General features: G+C 38.1%; 2 protein-coding genes across 3 annotated transcripts; one reads left to right on the top strand and one right to left on the bottom strand.

Moving 5' to 3' along the window:
• Positions 1–725: 725 nt before the first annotated feature.
• LOC126587339 (cationic amino acid transporter 1-like) lies at positions 726–4,925 on the top strand. Its single transcript, XM_050252377.1, has 3 exons — positions 726–956; positions 1,052–1,466; positions 3,352–4,925. The coding sequence occupies exons 2-3, from the start codon at positions 1,052–1,054 to the stop codon at positions 4,779–4,781; spliced, it is 1,845 nt and encodes a 614-aa protein (XP_050108334.1). The 5' UTR covers positions 726–956; the 3' UTR covers positions 4,782–4,925.
• Positions 4,926–5,689: 764 nt separating this feature from the next.
• LOC126586053 (187-kDa microtubule-associated protein AIR9-like) lies at positions 5,690–18,473 on the bottom strand. Of its 2 annotated transcripts, XM_050250753.1 has the most exons (39): positions 18,286–18,473; positions 18,024–18,103; positions 16,907–17,774; positions 16,660–16,731; positions 16,443–16,508; positions 16,228–16,299; positions 16,062–16,127; positions 15,868–15,930; positions 15,706–15,771; positions 15,385–15,484; positions 15,089–15,190; positions 14,371–14,603; positions 14,163–14,277; positions 13,909–14,029; positions 13,366–13,541; positions 13,059–13,194; positions 12,750–12,850; positions 12,597–12,644; positions 12,158–12,342; positions 11,940–12,057; positions 11,409–11,536; positions 11,014–11,182; positions 10,649–10,767; positions 10,228–10,396; positions 9,913–9,997; positions 9,722–9,801; positions 9,519–9,638; positions 9,138–9,333; positions 8,922–9,043; positions 8,358–8,565; positions 8,124–8,197; positions 7,890–8,028; positions 7,434–7,615; positions 7,053–7,208; positions 6,779–6,910; positions 6,613–6,671; positions 6,475–6,507; positions 6,255–6,386; positions 5,690–6,019 (listed from the first exon to the last, which is right to left on the bottom strand). In XM_050250753.1, the coding sequence occupies exons 3-39, from the start codon at positions 17,738–17,740 to the stop codon at positions 5,843–5,845; spliced, it is 5,154 nt and encodes a 1,717-aa protein (XP_050106710.1). In that variant the 5' UTR covers positions 17,741–17,774; positions 18,024–18,103; positions 18,286–18,473; the 3' UTR covers positions 5,690–5,842. The 2 variants fall into 2 exon arrangements, with proteins under 2 accessions (XP_050106710.1, XP_050106711.1); XM_050250754.1 differs by lacking the exon at positions 18,024–18,103.
• Positions 18,474–19,303: the final 830 nt, after the last annotated feature.

Below are 19,303 nucleotides of genomic sequence, written 5' to 3'. Positions count from 1 at the left end.
ATTGCATTTTCACACTAAATACCAATTAAGACAACGTTAATTATGGGGGTTCTCACTAATCAATATCCGCGTCACACAACCGTAAGAAGCCCCCCTTTTAGGAATAAAATCTCAGCCGTCCGATTAGGACACCATTTAAAAACTACCGAATTGTGTCTAGATTCAATGTCCTTTTGCCTTGCTCTCTTTACTAAATAAGTACCGCCTTAATTTCGGAATGAGAAATTTTTCAGTATATCGAGATTACTGTCGGTGCATGAAATATCATGACATTATTGGGTAGAAATTTAATTAGTCAAGTATCAAACTATTTACGATTTTCTAAAAAAATATCAAATTTAGAAAATTAAATATTAAAAAGATTCTAGATTCGCTTTTCCATGTGATATAATTCCAAATTAAAAAATTCCTAAACAAAAAAATTTCCATTAAGCAAACAAACAAAGCTGTTTTCCATTATATAAAAAAATATTAACGTCAATTATTCACGAGCATATAAATAAAATGAATCTCATAAGGAGATTCACCAAATCAACGACCCTCGCATCAAATAATTAGTGACCGTCGATGAAGCGTCAGATTTACTGAATCTGGCGGTTGAGATCGTCCCTCCAAAAATCAACGGTTCAGATTCGATCATTGCCAGAATGTAACAGCTCTTATTCTTAACACGCGAGTAATGAGCGGTCAACGAAGTGGGCGTATATAACTGCTTGCTTTACTGAACGAGTTTTCCCGCGCCTCTCTCTGTCTCTCTCCGCCGGCCACAGGAGAAAACGGAAGCTCACTTTCTCTCTCTCTCTCTCTCTCTCTCTCTCTCTCTCAGATAATATACAAATATGCAGATATTGGAATAATCGCTTATTATTTCGTATATATATAAGCCAAATTCAGACGTACGGTTGCGGATCTAAGCATTTTCCTCAGCTTTCTCGGCAACCAAACAGAAACTAAGGGTACTGAATCAAGCCTCTCTGGATCATCTGATTTACTTATTTATTTCGATAATAAATTCGGTGTTTTTTAAAATGTTGAGTGTGAATTTTTACAGATGGTGGCGGGCGGCGGAGGAGACGATGAGGGGATACGGCGGAGAGGCTGCACGTACCGAAGGAACGATTTTCTCCCCGAGGAGTCGTTCCAGAGCTGGTGGAATTACGTCCATGCGCTGTGCCAGACGCCGGGCCGGTTCGTGGATCGGGTCCTGACCCGGTCGGCGGACAGCACGGAGCTGGTGGAGATGAAGGCGCGGAGTCATAACGAGATGAAGAAGACGCTCAACTGGTGGGACCTCATCTGGTTCGGACTCGGCGCTGTCATCGGCGCCGGAATATTCGTGCTCACCGGACTGGAGGCGAAAAACCACGCGGGCCCCGCCGTCGTGCTGTCGTACGTCGTCTCGGGCGTCTCCGCCTTGCTCTCTGTTTTCTGCTACACCGAGTTCGCAGTCGAGATTCCTGTTGCAGGTACGGCAACACACTTACTGAATATTCGAGCAATTTTGTTAAATATTATTGTTGTATTAATTTGTTTTGGTAAAAACAATTGTTTTATTACTTTCAAATTAGCCTTTGCCTGCATATTATCGTCTTTTTTCAACAAGAAACGGTTCTATTAATTTTTAATATATTTTTTATGAACAACTGATGTGTATGCCTGGACGTGAATATTTGATCTTGACGGAAAATACTAAAACAAGGTTCGATATATAAAATTTAATAAAAAAGGTTCGATTTTGACGTAAATATTTTTTAAACTAAATTTACAAATCAAATGACGTGATTGTTGATAATTAGATTATTAATTAAGCGTTAATTAATGTGCTTATTTCCTACTAGTGATATATTATTTGGGTTGCAAAGTTAGTTTAAAATTTTAATCTCCTTAACTTACCCTTTTTATTTTATTATGTGTTTTTCATTAAAATATATTTTGAAAAATAATAAACTTACTAATCACTCACTCAACAAGAAATTACTTAAACTTATTTGTAGAAGAGAAATCGTCGCATGCTTATAAACGTCGTCTACTCTCTTCAAACTATATGTTCTTACTATTCAATAGAGTTAAGCACGTATTAGAAACAATATTGTTAGAACAGGGACAAATCTTTTATATAATCGTGAAATTAATCTATCTTCTTACCATTGAATGAGAGAATCTCATTGGTCACAATTATACTATAATTGCGTCCCATCACACCATTAAATGAAATAAAAAATTACAGAGTTCCGAATCTATTATTTTGATCATACTTAGGATTGCAAGATCACATAAATAGAAAGGGATCCTCTTCGGATTCCTTTCAACAGACTCTGAGCAGCAAATCCGGATCTTTGAAATTTGATCCAACGGCTAAAGTTTTTATAACTTTTAATGGGGCCTTCTGTTTTTAACCATTGGATCAAATTTCAAATGTCCAAATTTGTTAGTTAGGAGGCTTAGGTGGAAAGGATCAGGAGATGATCCATTTCCCACATAAACATCATATAATTTGAACCGGGAACTGTTAATAGGACTCCAAAAATCTCATTTGGCATTCCTAATAAGTGTATTTTTTATTTTGTATTACAAAAAATTTAAAGTGCAAAATAAGATTTTTAGAGTATTAATAACAATTCCGTTTGAATATTAAATAACCCATTTAGGTGAAGAAGCAAAACGTCAGATGATCAAATGCTTACGTTTTAAGGATGCAAAACGTCAAATATCAAAAAATCCAAAGAAATATTTAATGAATAGATGGGTGACTGGGGGAAATCTGGCAGGGAGCTCACGACGTTGCTTGCCCGCATGCTTTTGCTACTTTCTACATTATTCTTCGTTTTCCATGAGGACTTTCTGTTTGCGTAACTATTCAAAGTCAATGACTCAATGGCGTAGGCCGGTCTATCTCTTTGACTCTGATGAGTGATGACCTGGGAGTCCTGTCCCCACCATCTATCACTGGTTTTGACTTTCTTTGGGTCAATTATCCTCGATTTAGACTTAATCCTAGTATTGTCTGGTTCATTAGGTACTAACACATTGATTAAGAACATTCATTCTTGTACTCGAAGTCTCGAGTTCGAATTTTGTTGTATCGCTTCTATAAATCATAATAGTTATTGATCCTATCTTGCTATGTCTAATATAATATTTCGAAGTAATTAAAGTAGTAATACCATCATAATTAAACTGACGGAAGATATGAAATTGTAACAAATTCGTAGATGAAGTATGACATTGAAATTTTTTAAAGATGGGGTATGAAACTGTCATTGACCCAATAGTTAAGATAATTTTATGTAATTTACCCATTTTTTTTCAACTGATCGTAGAAGTGAAAACGTTTTGAATTTGATTTTGCAGGGGGCTCATTTGCCTACCTAAGGGTGGAGCTAGGTGACTTCGTGGCCTTCATTGCAGCAGGCAACATCCTCCTCGAGTATGTCATAGGCGGCGCAGCCGTTGCTCGTTCCTGGACCTCCTACTTCACCACCCTCTGCAACCGCAGCGACACCAATGATTTCCGCATCGTAGCCCACGATTTGCCAGAGGACTACAGGTTCCTCGACCCCATTGCCGTTGTTGTCATTATCGGCATCTGCTGCCTCGCAGTCCTCAGCACAAAGGGCTCTTCTCGTCTCAACTACATTGCCTCGATTGTCCATGTAATTGTCATTATCTTCATCATCATTGCCGGCCTCACCAAAGCTGATACCAAAAACTACATCGATTTCGCCCCCTTTGGCCCCCGCGGTGTGTTCCAAGCCTCAGCTGTACTATTCTTCGCCTACGTTGGATTCGATGCTGTTTCAACCATGGCGGAGGAGACCAAGAATCCCGCAAGGGACATCCCAATTGGTCTTGTCGGTTCAATGGTGATTACCACAGTGGTCTATTGCTTGCTTGCAGTGACATTATGCCTTATGCAGCCGTATGGCAGCATTGACGAACAAGCTCCATTTTCGGTTGCATTTGAAGCTGTTGGGATGGGATGGGCTAAGTACATTGTGGCAGCGGGCGCATTGAAAGGTATGACAAGCGTGCTTCTTGTCGGGGCAGTTGGACAGGCTCGGTACCTCACTCACATTGCCCGAACCCACATGGTGCCGCCATGGTTTGCGCAAGTTGATTCCAAAACCGGCACTCCTGTCAATGCGACGGTCACCATGCTTGCAGCCACCGCAATCATTGCCTTCTTCTCAAGCCTCGACGTTCTGGCCAACCTTCTCTCCATCTCCACTCTGTTCATCTTCAGCCTTGTTGCCATGGCTCTCCTTGTTCGCCGCTACTATGTAAGCGGCGTCACAACTCAGGCCAACAGGAACAAGTTCATTGCCTTCCTTTTCATCATAATTACCTCTTCAATTGCCACCTCTATCTACTGGAGCAGAACAGATAAATGGACTGCCTACGTGGTAACCGCGCCGCTTTGGTTCTTGGGTACTTTTGGGATTTGGTTACTTGTCCCCCAAGCAAGGGATCCGAAGCTCTGGGGAGTGCCACTGGTGCCATGGTTGCCATCTCTTTCAATTGCCATCAACATTTTCCTGCTCGGGTCAATCGATCACGCCTCATTCGTAAGGTTTGGAGTGTGGACTGTGATCATCTTGGTTTACTACTTCTTCTTCGGGTTGCACGCGTCTTATGACACGGCAAAGGACTCCGAAGCGAAGAGGCTGGAGGGCGGCACAGGCAATGAGTTGTGGAAGGTTGAAGCTGCAGGGGTTGCGACAAGGGACTCCGGGTTAGGCAGTGGAAATGGTAGCTATGCCTCTGCAACTCCTGCTAATTAAGAAGGGGCTTGTTGAATGTGTCAAGATTTAGTTGTGTTTTTGTGTGATTAATTCTGTATTAGTTTGTTATCAGCTTGCTCATTAGTAATGTGATTTACAATTATGTCTATAAATATGATTTACAGTAGTACTTTTAACACACCACACCTTTCTTTGTAATGAAGTTTTTTTTTTCTTTCTTTCTTACAAGCAATTAGAGAGGTTAATTATTTTTATGAGGGTACGTCGACAATCTAACTCTAATTGGTCAAAGTTTACATCGGGCATGGGAGACTATTTTAGGGACAAAATGCATCCGAACTTTCACGCACAACTGAGAATGACCTATATTTGCAAATGCATTTGCAGCAATAGAATAGGTAGAGGGATTTTCCTTGTATTTTTCTTGAGTTTGACGATGGTAAAATTAAGAGTTCGAAACTTTCCAATAAAAAAGAAAAAAGAAAAAAAGGGAGTGCTTTGTATGTCCGGGTGTTTTAGTCCTTTTATACCAAGTTTAATGGAAAACAAACCATTAAATATTGAACCCTTATGATTGAAAGATTTTGAGAAGTTCATAGGGTTTAGGGTTTAGGTTCGAGTCGTGGGAAAAACCTCTTTGCAAAGTAAGAAGGAAAAACCCCTTTGCAAAGTAAAGAATAAGATTGCGTACAATAAACGTTCCTTTTGACCCTCGCAAAACGAGAAGTTTTGTTGGCTTGAGATCGCCCTTTTACTATAATCAATTTACAAATCTCAATTATTGAAACTATCATTTTTCAGCATTTGATCAATGTTTGATCCATATATCATCAATGTTCTATTTAGACCATTGAGATTTGTAAATCGATCATTTGAGTCAACTTCCGAAAAATCTATGGCAATTAGAATACGAAAGAAATTAGTGAACCTTTATGACGCCGCGAAAGTTACACGAAAATAAATTTTATACTTCCCGTAGAATTTCGCAAAACCGATTAATAAACGTGTATATATCATTAACTAATTGAATACTGCCAACACAATCCTCATTGTAATATCCCTTTCTCACTGCACACCTTACAATTACGTACATTATATATTTATGTCTCGATTTTGAGGAGGGTGTTGAGGGATGTACTGTTGAATCTCTGAGCGAGCCCTCGGATCACAAGCACTGTCACATCCCGCAGGTGCCTCGACTGCACCATCAAGTCCACCTCATTCTCGCCGTCCACCACGATTTTCAGACGATGTTGGTCGTTTCGGAACAGCTCCACCTGACAAAACTCTCCACCTTTTTAAGTTTGTAGGGCATAAGAAATGCAACTCAAAGCCGGAAGGAAAATGAAAGGAAATCCAGCCATCTTAGGCTTAGAACGACAACAATGAGCCTGCGCTAAAGTTCGATGTTTGAAATTTCTTCGATGTGTTGAACATTCCAAACATCGGGCAACTGGGAAAGCAAAGATGGATTTAGAAAGCGTGTATAGGAAGTTAGTGACGTGAACTTACGTGAAAGGGAGGCGCATAACTTCCACGAATTTCAGTCGTTGGGAAGGAAGTCTTGGAACCGGGCTTTACCACCTTGACTCTTTTTCTATTGACTTCGAGGATTCTTCTCTCAAGACTTCCCACTGCAGGAGCCTGCAATAAAAACAACAAAAAATTTCAATCGTTTCCAATGGGGAACAGACTAATTACAATCGTAGAAAGAGGATATCAGTTGACGAACCTTTTTCGTAGATTGGTCCTTGTCACACAATGTCTGTACCGAATAAGTGAAATGTGGTTAGAAATGGATTTCGCGACAGATACTATAGGATTTACTACACATGGAAGACAATATCAATGAGTTTAACGATTTCCATACCTCAAATTTCACAGTTCCAAGATCAAGCTTCTGCCTCACTTCTTTAAGAACATCAGGTTCTGCATGAAAATCGATGCCAATTTTATAAAGAAACAGTCGGTCTATTACAACTTAAAAGCAATAAGAAAAAGGAAAAAAAATGGTGAGAGACGGGATTCTAAATTACCAACTGCAATCGGGTCTGTTGATGCAGAAACAGGTTGCCCCTCCACTCCATCCTCTCTTACAGGAGTGTAAACCACAACAAGCCTGTACCCTACATCGTCCACATTAGACTCATACATTCTCCCTACCTCCCCTGCAAGTAAAATTTTCATTCAATATTCCAGTGGAAAGATAAATCATATGCTATTCGCTAGGCTATTTACCATCACAAACGAAATTCAGAAAGCTGCACAAATTGTTGAACAGAAAAATGATTCGTGTAAGAAAAACTATACCTGGTATAGAGATAAGATCAGGACTCCCAACCATTGATCTGAGCCACTGGATTCTACTTTTGCCTTCCTTCCCTCCGCTATAAATTCCACGTACAGCGTATAAGTTGGTGTGGAAACCCCTCCCTTCAATCTCCAGCTTATCTATCCTAGGGATCCCTACAGATTAACAGAAGTGAAATATATGATTAAACAAAAATTAGGGGCATATATGAATACGGTTAAAAGCTAATATATGGAGCCGTGGCAACTTCCACACGTTTTGCATTTCAATCCATCAAATGGGCTTGAAAGCATTTCTTACTAGTCTCCAGTTTACATGCTTTAGGATCCCAAGAAAATCACCAAACCCGAGGACTAATGGATGTGTTTGAAAGGGAATACCTGGTAATATAGGTCCAGTTTCAGCATATACAGGCTCAGTTGATCTTCCAAAGACATCAGTCACAATGCACTCACATTTTAGACAGCGCCCAACATCTTCTAGACGCATCTTGTAGGAGCAAGATTGCTGCGCAGGTAATATTTCAAAGGTTTTCGTATCTTCCTCCTTTGAAGAAAAATACCTGCAGCATCCCTTTGTGTCATATAATGAACAAATTGAAATAGTACAAGCTAATAAACTTGAGACAAGAAATAAGAAAATTTCAACAAATTGAATGCATCTCGAGACTTGAAAGTTATGACATTAGACGACATTAGAAACCGCTGCATGCCACCTTCTAAAAGATTCAAATAGCCATCTGATTATCAGAAAAAAATGTTACATGACACTATGACCCAACTGTAGTCCCATTTGAATGGAATCATGCCGGTGATTACTAAAATATAACACCATACCATTGATATCTGACATCTTTCTTGTACTTGCTCCAAACAATCTGTTGAGTCTCACTCTCTGGGATCACTTGAACAACTGTAAGAACATCACCTTCGATTGCCTTTCCAGTGAGAGCGAGCATCTCTAGTCTTGGAAGCTCTGGAGGGTAATGCCATATCCGAACGATATTAAAATTTACGTCCATCAAATATATCAAAGGCCAGAAGTGTTGATACGGTCAAATGGGACTCTACCTGGAAGAATAATATCAGTTGGCTCAGACAACTTCAGTTCTCCAACCACCGAATCGGAACGAACTGGTGTGTATCTATGAGATGCATTTGAAAAAGTTCATTAGTGTGTATATATAGATATCTACATATTCATCCATAAAACTCCACAGGCTATACATATAACTAACAAGGAATATATTTGACATGCAAGTTGTCAGATGTTGGAAAGGTTAAAATGCGAGATGGAACTTTTACCCAAACAATAGACGGCAGTTGTAGTCTGCATCGGTGACTTCATAAGTGTTAGAGTTGGCTCCATTAATAAGAGCAATAGTTCCTTCATTATTTTCTCTATACCAGCTAAACAGGCTCGATCCTTCATATCCACCAAAATACTCTCCTTCTCCAGAATAAACACTTCGTGACAACTCCTTCACACGAACATTAGAAACCACAGGAAGAGCTGCAACATTATTTCACTAAACAGTCAATGATCCAAAAGAAATGGATATATGAATGCCTTGGAAGACCCAGACAATAACATATGAAATGTATCGACAATAGTATATAGCAGATACAAAACATGGAACTGATCAATTAACTATAAAGTTGGTCTCGATTCTTGGCTAAATTAAATTGAAACAGTTTCTCAAGTATGTAACTTCCTTAAAATCCAACACCACATGAAATTTAAGGAACTTGAAGGAGTGTATATCAATTTTTCCAATCAGAAAAATAAAACAGCATTAATGGTATGTCCTCATGTGAATGATAAGCAAAGAATCTACAAGCATGAAAATATCAGAACTAAGTTTGTACCTGGTGCAACTGGAAAGTTGCAAATCGCAACTAGTGGCTGTCCACATTTGCCATCAGAACGAGTGGGGAGCCAATGCAAGGCTAAATATGCCTCCACATCTTCAAGTACTGGTGTGTATGTTCTGCCACATTTGCAAACCATTAAGATACATCTTTTCAAAAATGGAAAAACAGACTTAGAATCATTAGAAATCACCTCCCAGTATCAGAACTTACAATGCTTTACCACATATAACCAAATCTTCACATGCATTAGATATATCCTGCAATGCAGATCCATGCAGCTTATTCTTTGTTCTGTACCAAATGTATTCTCCAACACCTTCTTCTCCACCAAAATATCTTTTTGTTGGGTGTAAATTTTCAGCCTCACAGCAGTCAGGAATGACAAGCTCCAGCCCTTCAGGATCCGCTGTTGCAAGAAGCAATAAATTGAGTTGGTTTAATAATAATCAAATATTCTTTTCTTTAATGCAAATGAAAACAAAAGAAATGGATAGAATAAGATGGATTCACCATAATCCAAAACAAATTTAACATTTGACCATCCAAACTACAAAAAGAATCTGCAGAACTCTTGAAAATAATTTAACTAACCAGGAGCAATCACATCAGATTGTATACTCTTAGAATTTCCTTTCATCCCATCTTTGCGCATAGGAGTGTAAACAAGTTCAACACATGTTCCCACATCATCAAGGGTCAAATCCACAAAATCTGCCACGAGAAAAAGTGCCATTTCAAATTGTAATTTAAATGGATGTGAAATATGTCTCAAGTAATTACTCTAAAGAACTCACCGTGTCCTTGAGTACTCAACTTCTCCTTGACACCATTACGCTTCACTCTAAACCATTCGTGGGAGCAATTTCCTTTCTCCCTGAATCACAAACAAGGACTTCCATTGTGTGAGCAATCATAAAACCAAAATTCCAGGACTATCCAAAGGAGGAGAAAACAATAATACAAAAAGAATAAAAGGAAATCTGACCCTCCACTATAAGAAGCAGTAAAGCTGAGACGTTGCCCTTCTATCATGGAACCAAGAAACTCCAGAGATCGACAAGTTGGGGGGCCTGCAGTCCGAATACAAGTTTATAATAAACACTCTTTCTTAATTTTATTCTTCTGGAAAGATGAATAGGCATTTATCAGAACTGATGGTATGCGTATCAAACTTATATGACCATATTATTACTGATAACCAGCTATACAAGCCAAAGTGAGAAAGGGAAGAAAAAAAACTAGAAACCTTCATTAGTATCCTACCATTATAAATAAAGATAACAATAAATTAACTCATTACCAGGTATAACAGGTCCAATTTGTTCGGATAGAACAGTGGGGCCACGAGCCCAGTCACTTCTGACAGGCTCACATGACACTGAGACAAAGAAGCCAATATCATCAATTGAGAGTGTGTATGAAGCAGCTTTTGCACCCCTAATTTCAGTTTGTGCTCCATCTGAAGTAGTCTGCCAATGCATCACATTTCTTTTATCAAAAGTTGTACCAGTTGGCAATTTTCTATTGCTTGAGAAAAGCAACCACAAACAAGGTCGTATACGACGTGTTTTCTCAAGGAATTGTGACTTTCTGGTAATATTAAAATGTAAATTTCTAGTAAATAAGGAATTCTCACACACAAGGTTCTGGAAGCCAACCAAAATTTCACAAATTGAGAACAGAAGATAACTTACTAGCAGAACAAAGTTAAATGAAATTACCCGGAACCAGTAGAAAACTGAATCTCCCTCTTCACCGCCCCAATATTTTTTTTCCACACTAAGTGTAGTTCCTTCAGTGGCATTCCCAACGATTTGTAGAGAAAGCAATCTAGGGTTCCCTGATTAAGAAGTAGCATGCTTCATAAGAATGACTCGAGCACAAAATATATAAATCAGCATGCATAGGTATCCACCATAATTTGCACGAGTCTACAATGAAAATTATAGCATATGCCATTGGCATGCATATTCATTTGAAACCAACTAAAGATCAATGTACTGTGCTTTTTCTTTTGTCCACTTAGCAAAACAAACATGCAAATAATCAGCACAATATTTATCAAGAAACAAGAGAACAAAATTACCAGGGTGAACACATTCCTGGCCCATGCATGTTCTTGGCTCACCCACAATCCCATCATCACGCACTGGTGTGCATTGGAATGAAATGAATTTACCAATTGCATCTTTTGCAATACGATACTGAAGAAGTCCTGTGACCTCAGGTATTAGAGATCCGGAGTCAGCCTCAACCTGTCAATTCCCAGGAAAACAAGTAACTATAAGCATAGGTCCTCTATATATCACCTAGCAATCTGCACAGCACATCATGGGAAAAAAAACCTAATACGACCCAGTGTAACGTTGAAGATTCTCTCATTTTTGTAGATAAATCAGTTAAAAATATGTAAGAAAGGTATTAGACCACCAATAGATCAAGCATTAAATCATGTCTTGAATTTGATAAAGGTATATATACCTCATGAAGATACCAATTATAGATACTTTTTCCTTCATGACCACCAATGTAACCATATGATGCCGTCAACATTCCACCTTCGGTGTAATCACCGGTAATTGATAAGAAATTTAGGCTTGGAGGCAGAGCTGCAAGAAGCAGGATAACGGTCAGGTATCCACTCCCTCTATTAGCGCATCAAGAATGGGTGGTACAAGGATTAAGCAACTCCCTTGTTAGCAACAGATGCAACCTTCAATCTAGCCGTTGGAAATCAACGGCTGGGTTTATAAAGTTTAAAAAAAAACACATATAGAATTCCACCGAAATTTTTGTGAATATATTAAAAAGATTCTCTGTTTCCAACTTTCCACCAAGATAATTGTGGTAGAATGCCGCAAACATTTCATTGATAAGTGGGGAAGGATATACCTTCCACCACTCTTTCTATATCAGTGGTGGCAAAATCCTTGTATTAGGCTGATATTACTGTATATTAGCTTGAAATCCAAAAACTATTAAATACACAAACACATAAAAAGATTTACTTACTCTCAACTGCTCTATCTGATATAGCATACGCTGGTTCACCAGATTCACCGTCTAGAGTCATAGGAGTAAATTTTGCAACGATGTAATAGCCAACAGCTCCTAAGGATACGCGAAACGCCTAAACAAAGGTATCATCAATACAATTTGCATCACATATATGAAAGCCCTTCAATTAGGATTTCTGAATTCGTATGTTCAAAGAATATGAGATCACGAACCTTTGCAATCTTAGAGGTGCTCAAAGATTCAAGACCTTTCTCACCATCCAAAGTAGACGAACTTGTTTTAAACCACTGTACTCTGCTAGACCCTTCAGTTCCTCCAGTGACAGTACCAACTGCAGTAACCTTACTGTTCTCCCTTAGATCACCAACTATCTTCAAATCTATTACCTTTGGAGGTGCTGGAATTTGACAGAGCAAAAAAAATATATTAAACAAGAGGAAGTCAGTGACACAATGCCAACATCACAAAACCAAAATAGAAACATAGAACAGGTTAAAATTCCAACCATACATCACAACAGATATCCACAAAATCAACCAGAAGACTTCCACAAGGAAAATGACATCAATTTAAAGAATGCTTTTTTTTTTTTTTTTACTTAGAAAAGTAAACCAAATCTAGCTTCAAGACTGTTGACATTATTCAAGATACCTGGCTTCACAACATGGGACCTTATCGAAACAGATTCCCCTTCTTGACCTGAAAAAAAGAAAAGCACCAACACAATGTTAAATGCCAATTCAGGAGTAAGCCACACTGTTACTATATATAAAATGTTCCCAAAGGAAAGGTCAAAGTATTAACCTTCAAAATTGATAGGTATATACACAAAAGCCAAGTGATGGCCAACATCTTCCTTAGTCAAAGTATACTCAGATGTACCAGTTGATACCAAAACGAGGTCTCTGACAAGAAAAGCCATTAGAGGAAATATGAGGAGGGAGGCTCAAGTATGCAAACTTTCAACAAAAAAGAAATTAGAAAAAAAAAGACGCCAAAATTGAAAAAAAAGATTAAGGGAACAAAACTATGAGGAACTTCCACATGAAGGAACATAATAACTAAAGGCCATATAAGTTCCTTTGGAGCATCACAACAAATGAGTATACTAACCCAGTGTCTTTATGCTCACATAACCATTCAAACTTGCTGGGACCCTCTCTTCCTCCAAAGTAATCACCAACTCCTCTGATGGTACTGCCTTCAACAACATCTCCAACAATGTGTACATTATTGACTGATGGAGGGGCTGCCACCATGAAACATGAACAATTAATACCCCAGTCATAATCTTTTGGGCTGAAAAGGAAACGCAGTGAATAAAAGAGGGAAAAACAGCCTCAATGAATCGTATACTTGACACAGTCATGCTACAAAAGTTATGGACAGGATCTTTGCAAAAGTTGGAAGGCTTACAAACCTGATTTTACAAAATCGGTGTATTTATAATGAGGTTCTCCTTTGGCACCTTCTTCTGTCACTGGTGTGTACATAAAAACCAAACTTGAATCAATATCATCTATGGTCAATTTGTACTCCTCATCTTCAGCTCCAGCAATAACCACAGGACTGCTATTCCATTTTCTCCTCAACCAACTGAAAAATATGAAAGATGTATGTGCATTACGTTATTTCTCTGTACCATTACATACAAATGTGCGGACAAGCATATATTTGTAAGAAACATATGTATGTAAATAACTTGCGCAGATATGTGCTAGACTACTATTGTACATCAAAGCTTAAGCTAAGAAACAGGCCAACAACGTGTGCAACACACTCCTGCACTATTAAAAGTTAATAAAATTACTGGTGGCTGGAGGTTGGAACACATGAGACTATCATATACCCAATCTTCAGTTATTTTGGAATGGATAGCAATGTATATCAAGCTAAAAATATCCAGCATTGTCAACGTAACGTTGTAAACATGTACGTAAATTGTTTAAATGGGTATTCTCACCTAGAAACACCTTTCCCTGGAGTACCACCACACCACGCAACCTCTGCATGGCCTCTCATAATATTTCCCTCCATCAGATCTCCACGAACATCAAGATTCACAACCCTTGGGATTCCACTTCCTTTGCAAGAGAGACAGTAAGATAATCAGTAGCATGACAAAAGTTCCTTACACCGTATAAAAACTTTCCCAATAAGCAAATGTATGCTTCTTTACACGGAAATATATTGGCAAATTATTCCATTGGTATTTACCTCGTTTAACTGGAGAAGATATAGCAAAAATAGGAGGATACTCCATTTCTCCTAATATGGGAGTACACTCCACTTTTAAAATTCTACCGATATCGTCATGCTTAGGCCAGTAGACCTATGTTCATCATCAGCTCAAAATTAGATTGCACGAAGAATAAATTGCAGCCCTAAACTTCAAAACATTGAACTTTCTGAAAGAATCAGTTACCTCTCCAGTGGCATCAGGAATAATGGTGAAATTTGAAGGAGTTCTTTCTCCTACAAACCATTGGTATTTTAAGATTAATTGTGGATCAGTTGCCAAAGTGTTCTCTTGTACAAAAGTGAACTGGCAGCGACAGGTATCTTCTTCAAATGGTTTCTCAACAGAGGCCTCCTTGACCAGGAAGCCAGGAGGCAAATGATCCTTCCATTGCTCAACAAGGAAACGAAAAGTTGAGTCTGTTCAAGAAACAAAATTTCATTAGTTTAACTAAACTATCAACTACAACTGCAAAACAAGGTTAAACATCCTAATATTTCCTGACAACAGACAAAAATGAAAACTAAAATACAGCAGTGTGCCAATCATAGAATATAACTATCCATAAACACACAGATCTCCAGACATATACATATAAATTTGGTAAGTTCATTTGAAGGGCATATAAATGCAGCTTATTGTGAACTTTGTTCATGCATTTCAATACATTATTATCCTATGAAGCAAAACACACGATAAACCATCAGATTTGCAGTCCCTTTATCAAAAACAACATGTCTCTCCAAAAGGAATTATGCAAGACAGTAAGGTGTCCATTCAAACCCTTTACTTCCAAGTTCCAACAGCAACTTGTCCTTTCAAAACCAAACATAAGCTCTGCACCAAAGATTTCACGAGAACTGAATTTTGCAACATAAAAGAACGAAAGAATCAAATTACACACCTGCTGCATGGTCTGGACGGCAAAACTCCCAACCATCTCTAATGCACAAAGAGGTGTGTGCAGGATAGCGCTTTGCAATTGTAAGCTCTTCTCGGGAAAGATCTGGCAAAATTTTCACATTAACTCGTAAGAACACACTATTGGAAAATAAAACTAGTGATATACAAACACAAAATTATAGATAGACACAGAAAAAAAAAGGGAGGGGGGGGGGGGAGGGAAAGAAGAGTAAGAGCAGGAAACAGGTAAACATAGTAGAGATGCAGAAACCAAATCACAATCATTCTACAAGATACCTCTATCATTGAACTTTTTTAAGGTAGGGCCAACAAGCAAAATGGAAGCTGCTTCTAAGTGAGGCATTTTAAGAATGGGATTCTCCTCCACTCGTAAATGCTGTGGCACAAAACAAGAAAGTATGAGTATGTGAGTTTACACACCTGGGTCAAATTAATTAATTAATTGATGCATCAATCCCTTTCATTGACATGCTTGATGTCAATCACATTGAATTTCACCAATACAATCACCACAGCTAGTCTCTAGTATTTGACGTTAAATGTGCCAGATGTTCAGCTACATTAACTTGGGGTAAATGTAGGTATTTTGAAACTAACCTCAAGGACTGGTAAGTAGGGGAAACCCTTTAGGGTTGAAATTTTGTTTTTGCTGGCAGCTAATACCTGTTTGAAATTTTGAAGTGATTGAAATAATAAGTATTTCAAACACTGGGAGTGGGGAAAAGAAGCCACAAGTTGCAAGCTACTACAACAACAAACCTGTAATCTAGGTTGGCTTGCCATTGTAAGAGACTTCAACTTATTTTGAGCGACAGAGAGAAACTATACAAGGAAAAACAAACAAAAGTCAGAAACATCAAAATTATTACCCCCAGGGACCAACTCGGGAGGTTATAACAAATTGAAAACTGGCATTGCACATCAGCAACGGAAAACAATTCATTAATCCTTACCTCCAAATTAGGGAGCTGAGGGAGGCTTGCAAGTGATGTGATTTGGTTTCCAGCAAGATAAAGTTGCTGCACAGATCAAAATTTAAGAACCCTATTACATGGATAACTGCATTCTACCAGAAAGATGAATATATGTATATATATGAAACATATATGAAACACAAACCTGTAAGACTTTGCAATTTTCAAGAGGTTCAAATCCAGGCCCTTTGAAATCATTGAAGCTCAAATCCAGAACCTGGAAATAAGGAAGTACTATCAATCATTATTAAGCTATTTATTTTCAAATCTGCAGACATTGTTTACATGCATAGTAATAAATAGTTGCTTGGCAAATAATTTGAACATGTGGATGGAAAAATTTGAGTCCTATTAACCAACCTTTACTCGTGTCAATATTTCCACTCCCTCCAACGTAGACAAGAGATTGTCTCTAAGATAAACAAACTGCCAAAAAGAGTGTTATTTAAAGGAACAACTATAATCGCTTGCAAGGAAGAACGATTATGGAAACTAACAAAATAATTGACAAGGTATCTAGTTAGGTAGATCGCAAAATTCTCTTAAATGCTAATCATATAATAAGAAATCAGTTTACCTCTAAATTTGGTGACAAGTTCAACCCGCTAGCCTTGAGGCTACGAACTCTGTGACCCCTAAGATCTAACCTCTGGCACAAAAAGTAAAATAAGGCAGTAATAAGTACAGAATGAAAGGACTGTCTGTCACCTGTGATATGATAATATTTCAAAAGTAGTCATCTTCAACACCATGACACACACAGATGCAAATCAAATAAAGTGTCCAATGAAGCGTATGTGAAATTCAAGAGGAATGATGCTTACCAGATCATCACCGGCTTTGATTTCCACTTGTGGAAGTACAATGAACCGAGAATCCCGGTGTTCAGGAGTAGCTGTTTTCCTACGTCCAGATAAACTGGAATTTCTATCAAGAGAAGAGGACAAAGAACCGGTTCTCAGCCCACTAGTAACTGCAGGTGATCGAGCTGATGGGGAAGAAAGCTTTGAGACCGACTTCCTGACACCACTGCTAGCACTACTGTCCAATGAGGAAGTCGGCCTTCTTGAAGATGAAGAAGAAGTGGACAATACTGGCCTCACAGCAGGCTTCCTGATAGTCTCTTGTTTAGTTACACTCACATTAGATCCAGTTGATTTATTCAGGCTCCGGTCCAAAGGCGATCCTGAAACCGACTTTCTAACCTCTGAAACGCTGGTTCTAGTCAAAGATTTAGCAGTAGCAGCTGAAGGCACTGAACTTCTTCTAAGCTCTGGGAGAGACCGCCTTACAGCTTCCGGAGTCTTTTTAACTGCAGCCGTGGTAGCATTGTTTTGCATTCTTGCGGCGGAGACTGATGGCTTCTGAGGCAAACCTCCAGTGCTGTTGCGCCTTACAGGGACTGAATTCAAACTCCGGGTAGAGCCAGTTGCACTTGACTTGGTGACACTTAAATTAGGATCCAAACCACTTTTCGGGTCTACTTTCGGTCTAATGGAACTAGTTGGAACCGAGATCTTCGATGTCACTGCACCACCAGGTTTCACCTTTTTGGAAACACTTTTTGCAGTTTCTGATGAACAAACAGAGGACTGCTTCTTTGGAATTGGGACCTTTTCAACTGTGTCTTCGCCCGCAGGCACTAAATTGTCCTCCATTTTGGTTCACCACAAATGCGTTCAAAACCAAAAGCTACATTCCACCAACAGTTAACAAAACCGAATAAGTTTATGTTTGGTTTCCAAGAAAATGCAGAAAGAAAATAAAAGAAAAAAGTGCAGTTTTGTAAAAATTCACACCCTTTACTCAACTAAGCTAAAAACTTCAACTTCACTCCTCACCTCAATTTTTCACCAACTAAAAGGTAATTCAATTCAAGTAAAACTCCATGTGGAAAAAATGGAAAACCCAATTCATAAAATAAAAGCCGGAGGTACTTACAAGTCCAGAACTTGATAAAGATTGAAGCTTTTTTCAGGACCAAAACCCCTGTCCTTGTAAACAAAGGACCATACTTGGATCTACCACAAAATGTAGACTGTTTAGCAAAACCCAGTTCGATTTAAGCCAAACCCTTTCGAGAAAAAGGCTCAAAAACAACAAATGTGAACTCAGAAGGACTAATGCAAACAAACAGTAAAAAGATTGAGACGAAATAAATGAAGAGAGATAGAGAGACAAGGACAATATATTAAAAAATCACCTGGACAATGTCTCAGATCTGGGGGGTCACAAAACTGAAAGGGTAACTGTAAAGCATTTCTAGGGTTTGATTATTATGGCAGAAGATGCTCAGAGGCAGCCTCGCAAGGCACCAAAAATACAGCACAAAAGTGATGGAGTGAGAGAGTGAGTAACTAAGAAACTGTGCTGTTTGCTGAGCTAAGAATTTGGTAAAAGCTATGGCCACACCACAGCCATTTGGGATTAAAATATATTTGGAAAAAGTTGGGTGTTCCAGATAAAATTAGCAAATATTAAAAAAGTTGGCGGAAAAAATTAGGATTTAAAACACTGTGCAGTGAAAAATGGATTCCCATTCCCCATGTCATCTGTGAGTGGGCAGAAAAAAAGGGAAGTGGTTGGTGAAAATTATAGTACACTTGACTACTTTAATTTCGAAAAATAAGATTCCTTATTTTTAATTCACCAAATCAAAAAATTTATGTTGTTAAAATTTAATTAAACGACTACAAAAATGAATTTACTTTAAAAGTTATAATAACTTCAATTGTTGGATCAAATTTTAACAGTACGGATCTCCTGATTTGGTGGATTAGGAAGAAGAGATCCAGAGAGGATCTCTTTCCTTAATTTCTTTAACAAGTTAGGATAAAAAAACGTGATGTGCTTTTATTTTAGGATTTTATTGAAATAAAGTGTCAAAAATACTTTTAAAATGACCGAAAACGTTTTTAGTTAAATTAATTTAGATTTAAAACTTATATCGTAATTGCCTTTTTGTGTATGAAGTTCATGGTTGTGAACTTTTAAATCTTCAATTTTTATCCAAATGAAGATTATTTAATCCTTTAATTAATATCATCTTCATTTTAGTAGACAAACTTTATTCGACTATCTAATTTAAATGACTAGACGATTTTTAATTTGCTTATGTTTCTTTTCGTTTTGTTTTGTAATTTGAAAAGAGAATGCAAAGTCGTCTTACATAAGATATATGTGTTTTTTCAATGCAAACATCCTTACTTCTTGTTGCTTAT

Source organism: Malus sylvestris, chromosome 10 (genome assembly GCF_916048215.2).
Source record: "Malus sylvestris chromosome 10, drMalSylv7.2, whole genome shotgun sequence".
NCBI lineage: Eukaryota > Viridiplantae > Streptophyta > Magnoliopsida > Rosales > Rosaceae > Malus > Malus sylvestris.
The sequence above is the reverse complement of the archived record's forward strand: the minus strand, read 5'-3'. Positions and strand labels throughout refer to the sequence as shown.

Bases quoted from the DNA above. Each gene is read 5' to 3' on its own strand.
- LOC126587339 (XM_050252377.1), top strand. From the start codon at position 1,052: ATGGTGGCGGGCGGCGGAGGAGACGATGAGGGGATACGGCGGAGAGGC. The intron at 1,467-3,351 runs GTACGGCAACAC...TTGATTTTGCAG, and splicing joins AGTCGAGATTCCTGTTGCAG to GGGGCTCATTTGCCTACCTA.
- LOC126586053 (XM_050250753.1), bottom strand. From the start codon at position 17,740: ATGGAGGACAATTTAGTGCCTGCGGGCGAAGACACAGTTGAAAAGGTC. The intron at 15,772-15,867 runs GTTTGTTGTTGT...AATTTCAAACAG, and splicing joins CAAGCCAACCTAGATTACAG to GTATTAGCTGCCAGCAAAAA. The intron at 15,191-15,384 runs GTATCTTGTAGA...AAATTTTGCCAG, and splicing joins AAAAAAGTTCAATGATAGAG to ATCTTTCCCGAGAAGAGCTT.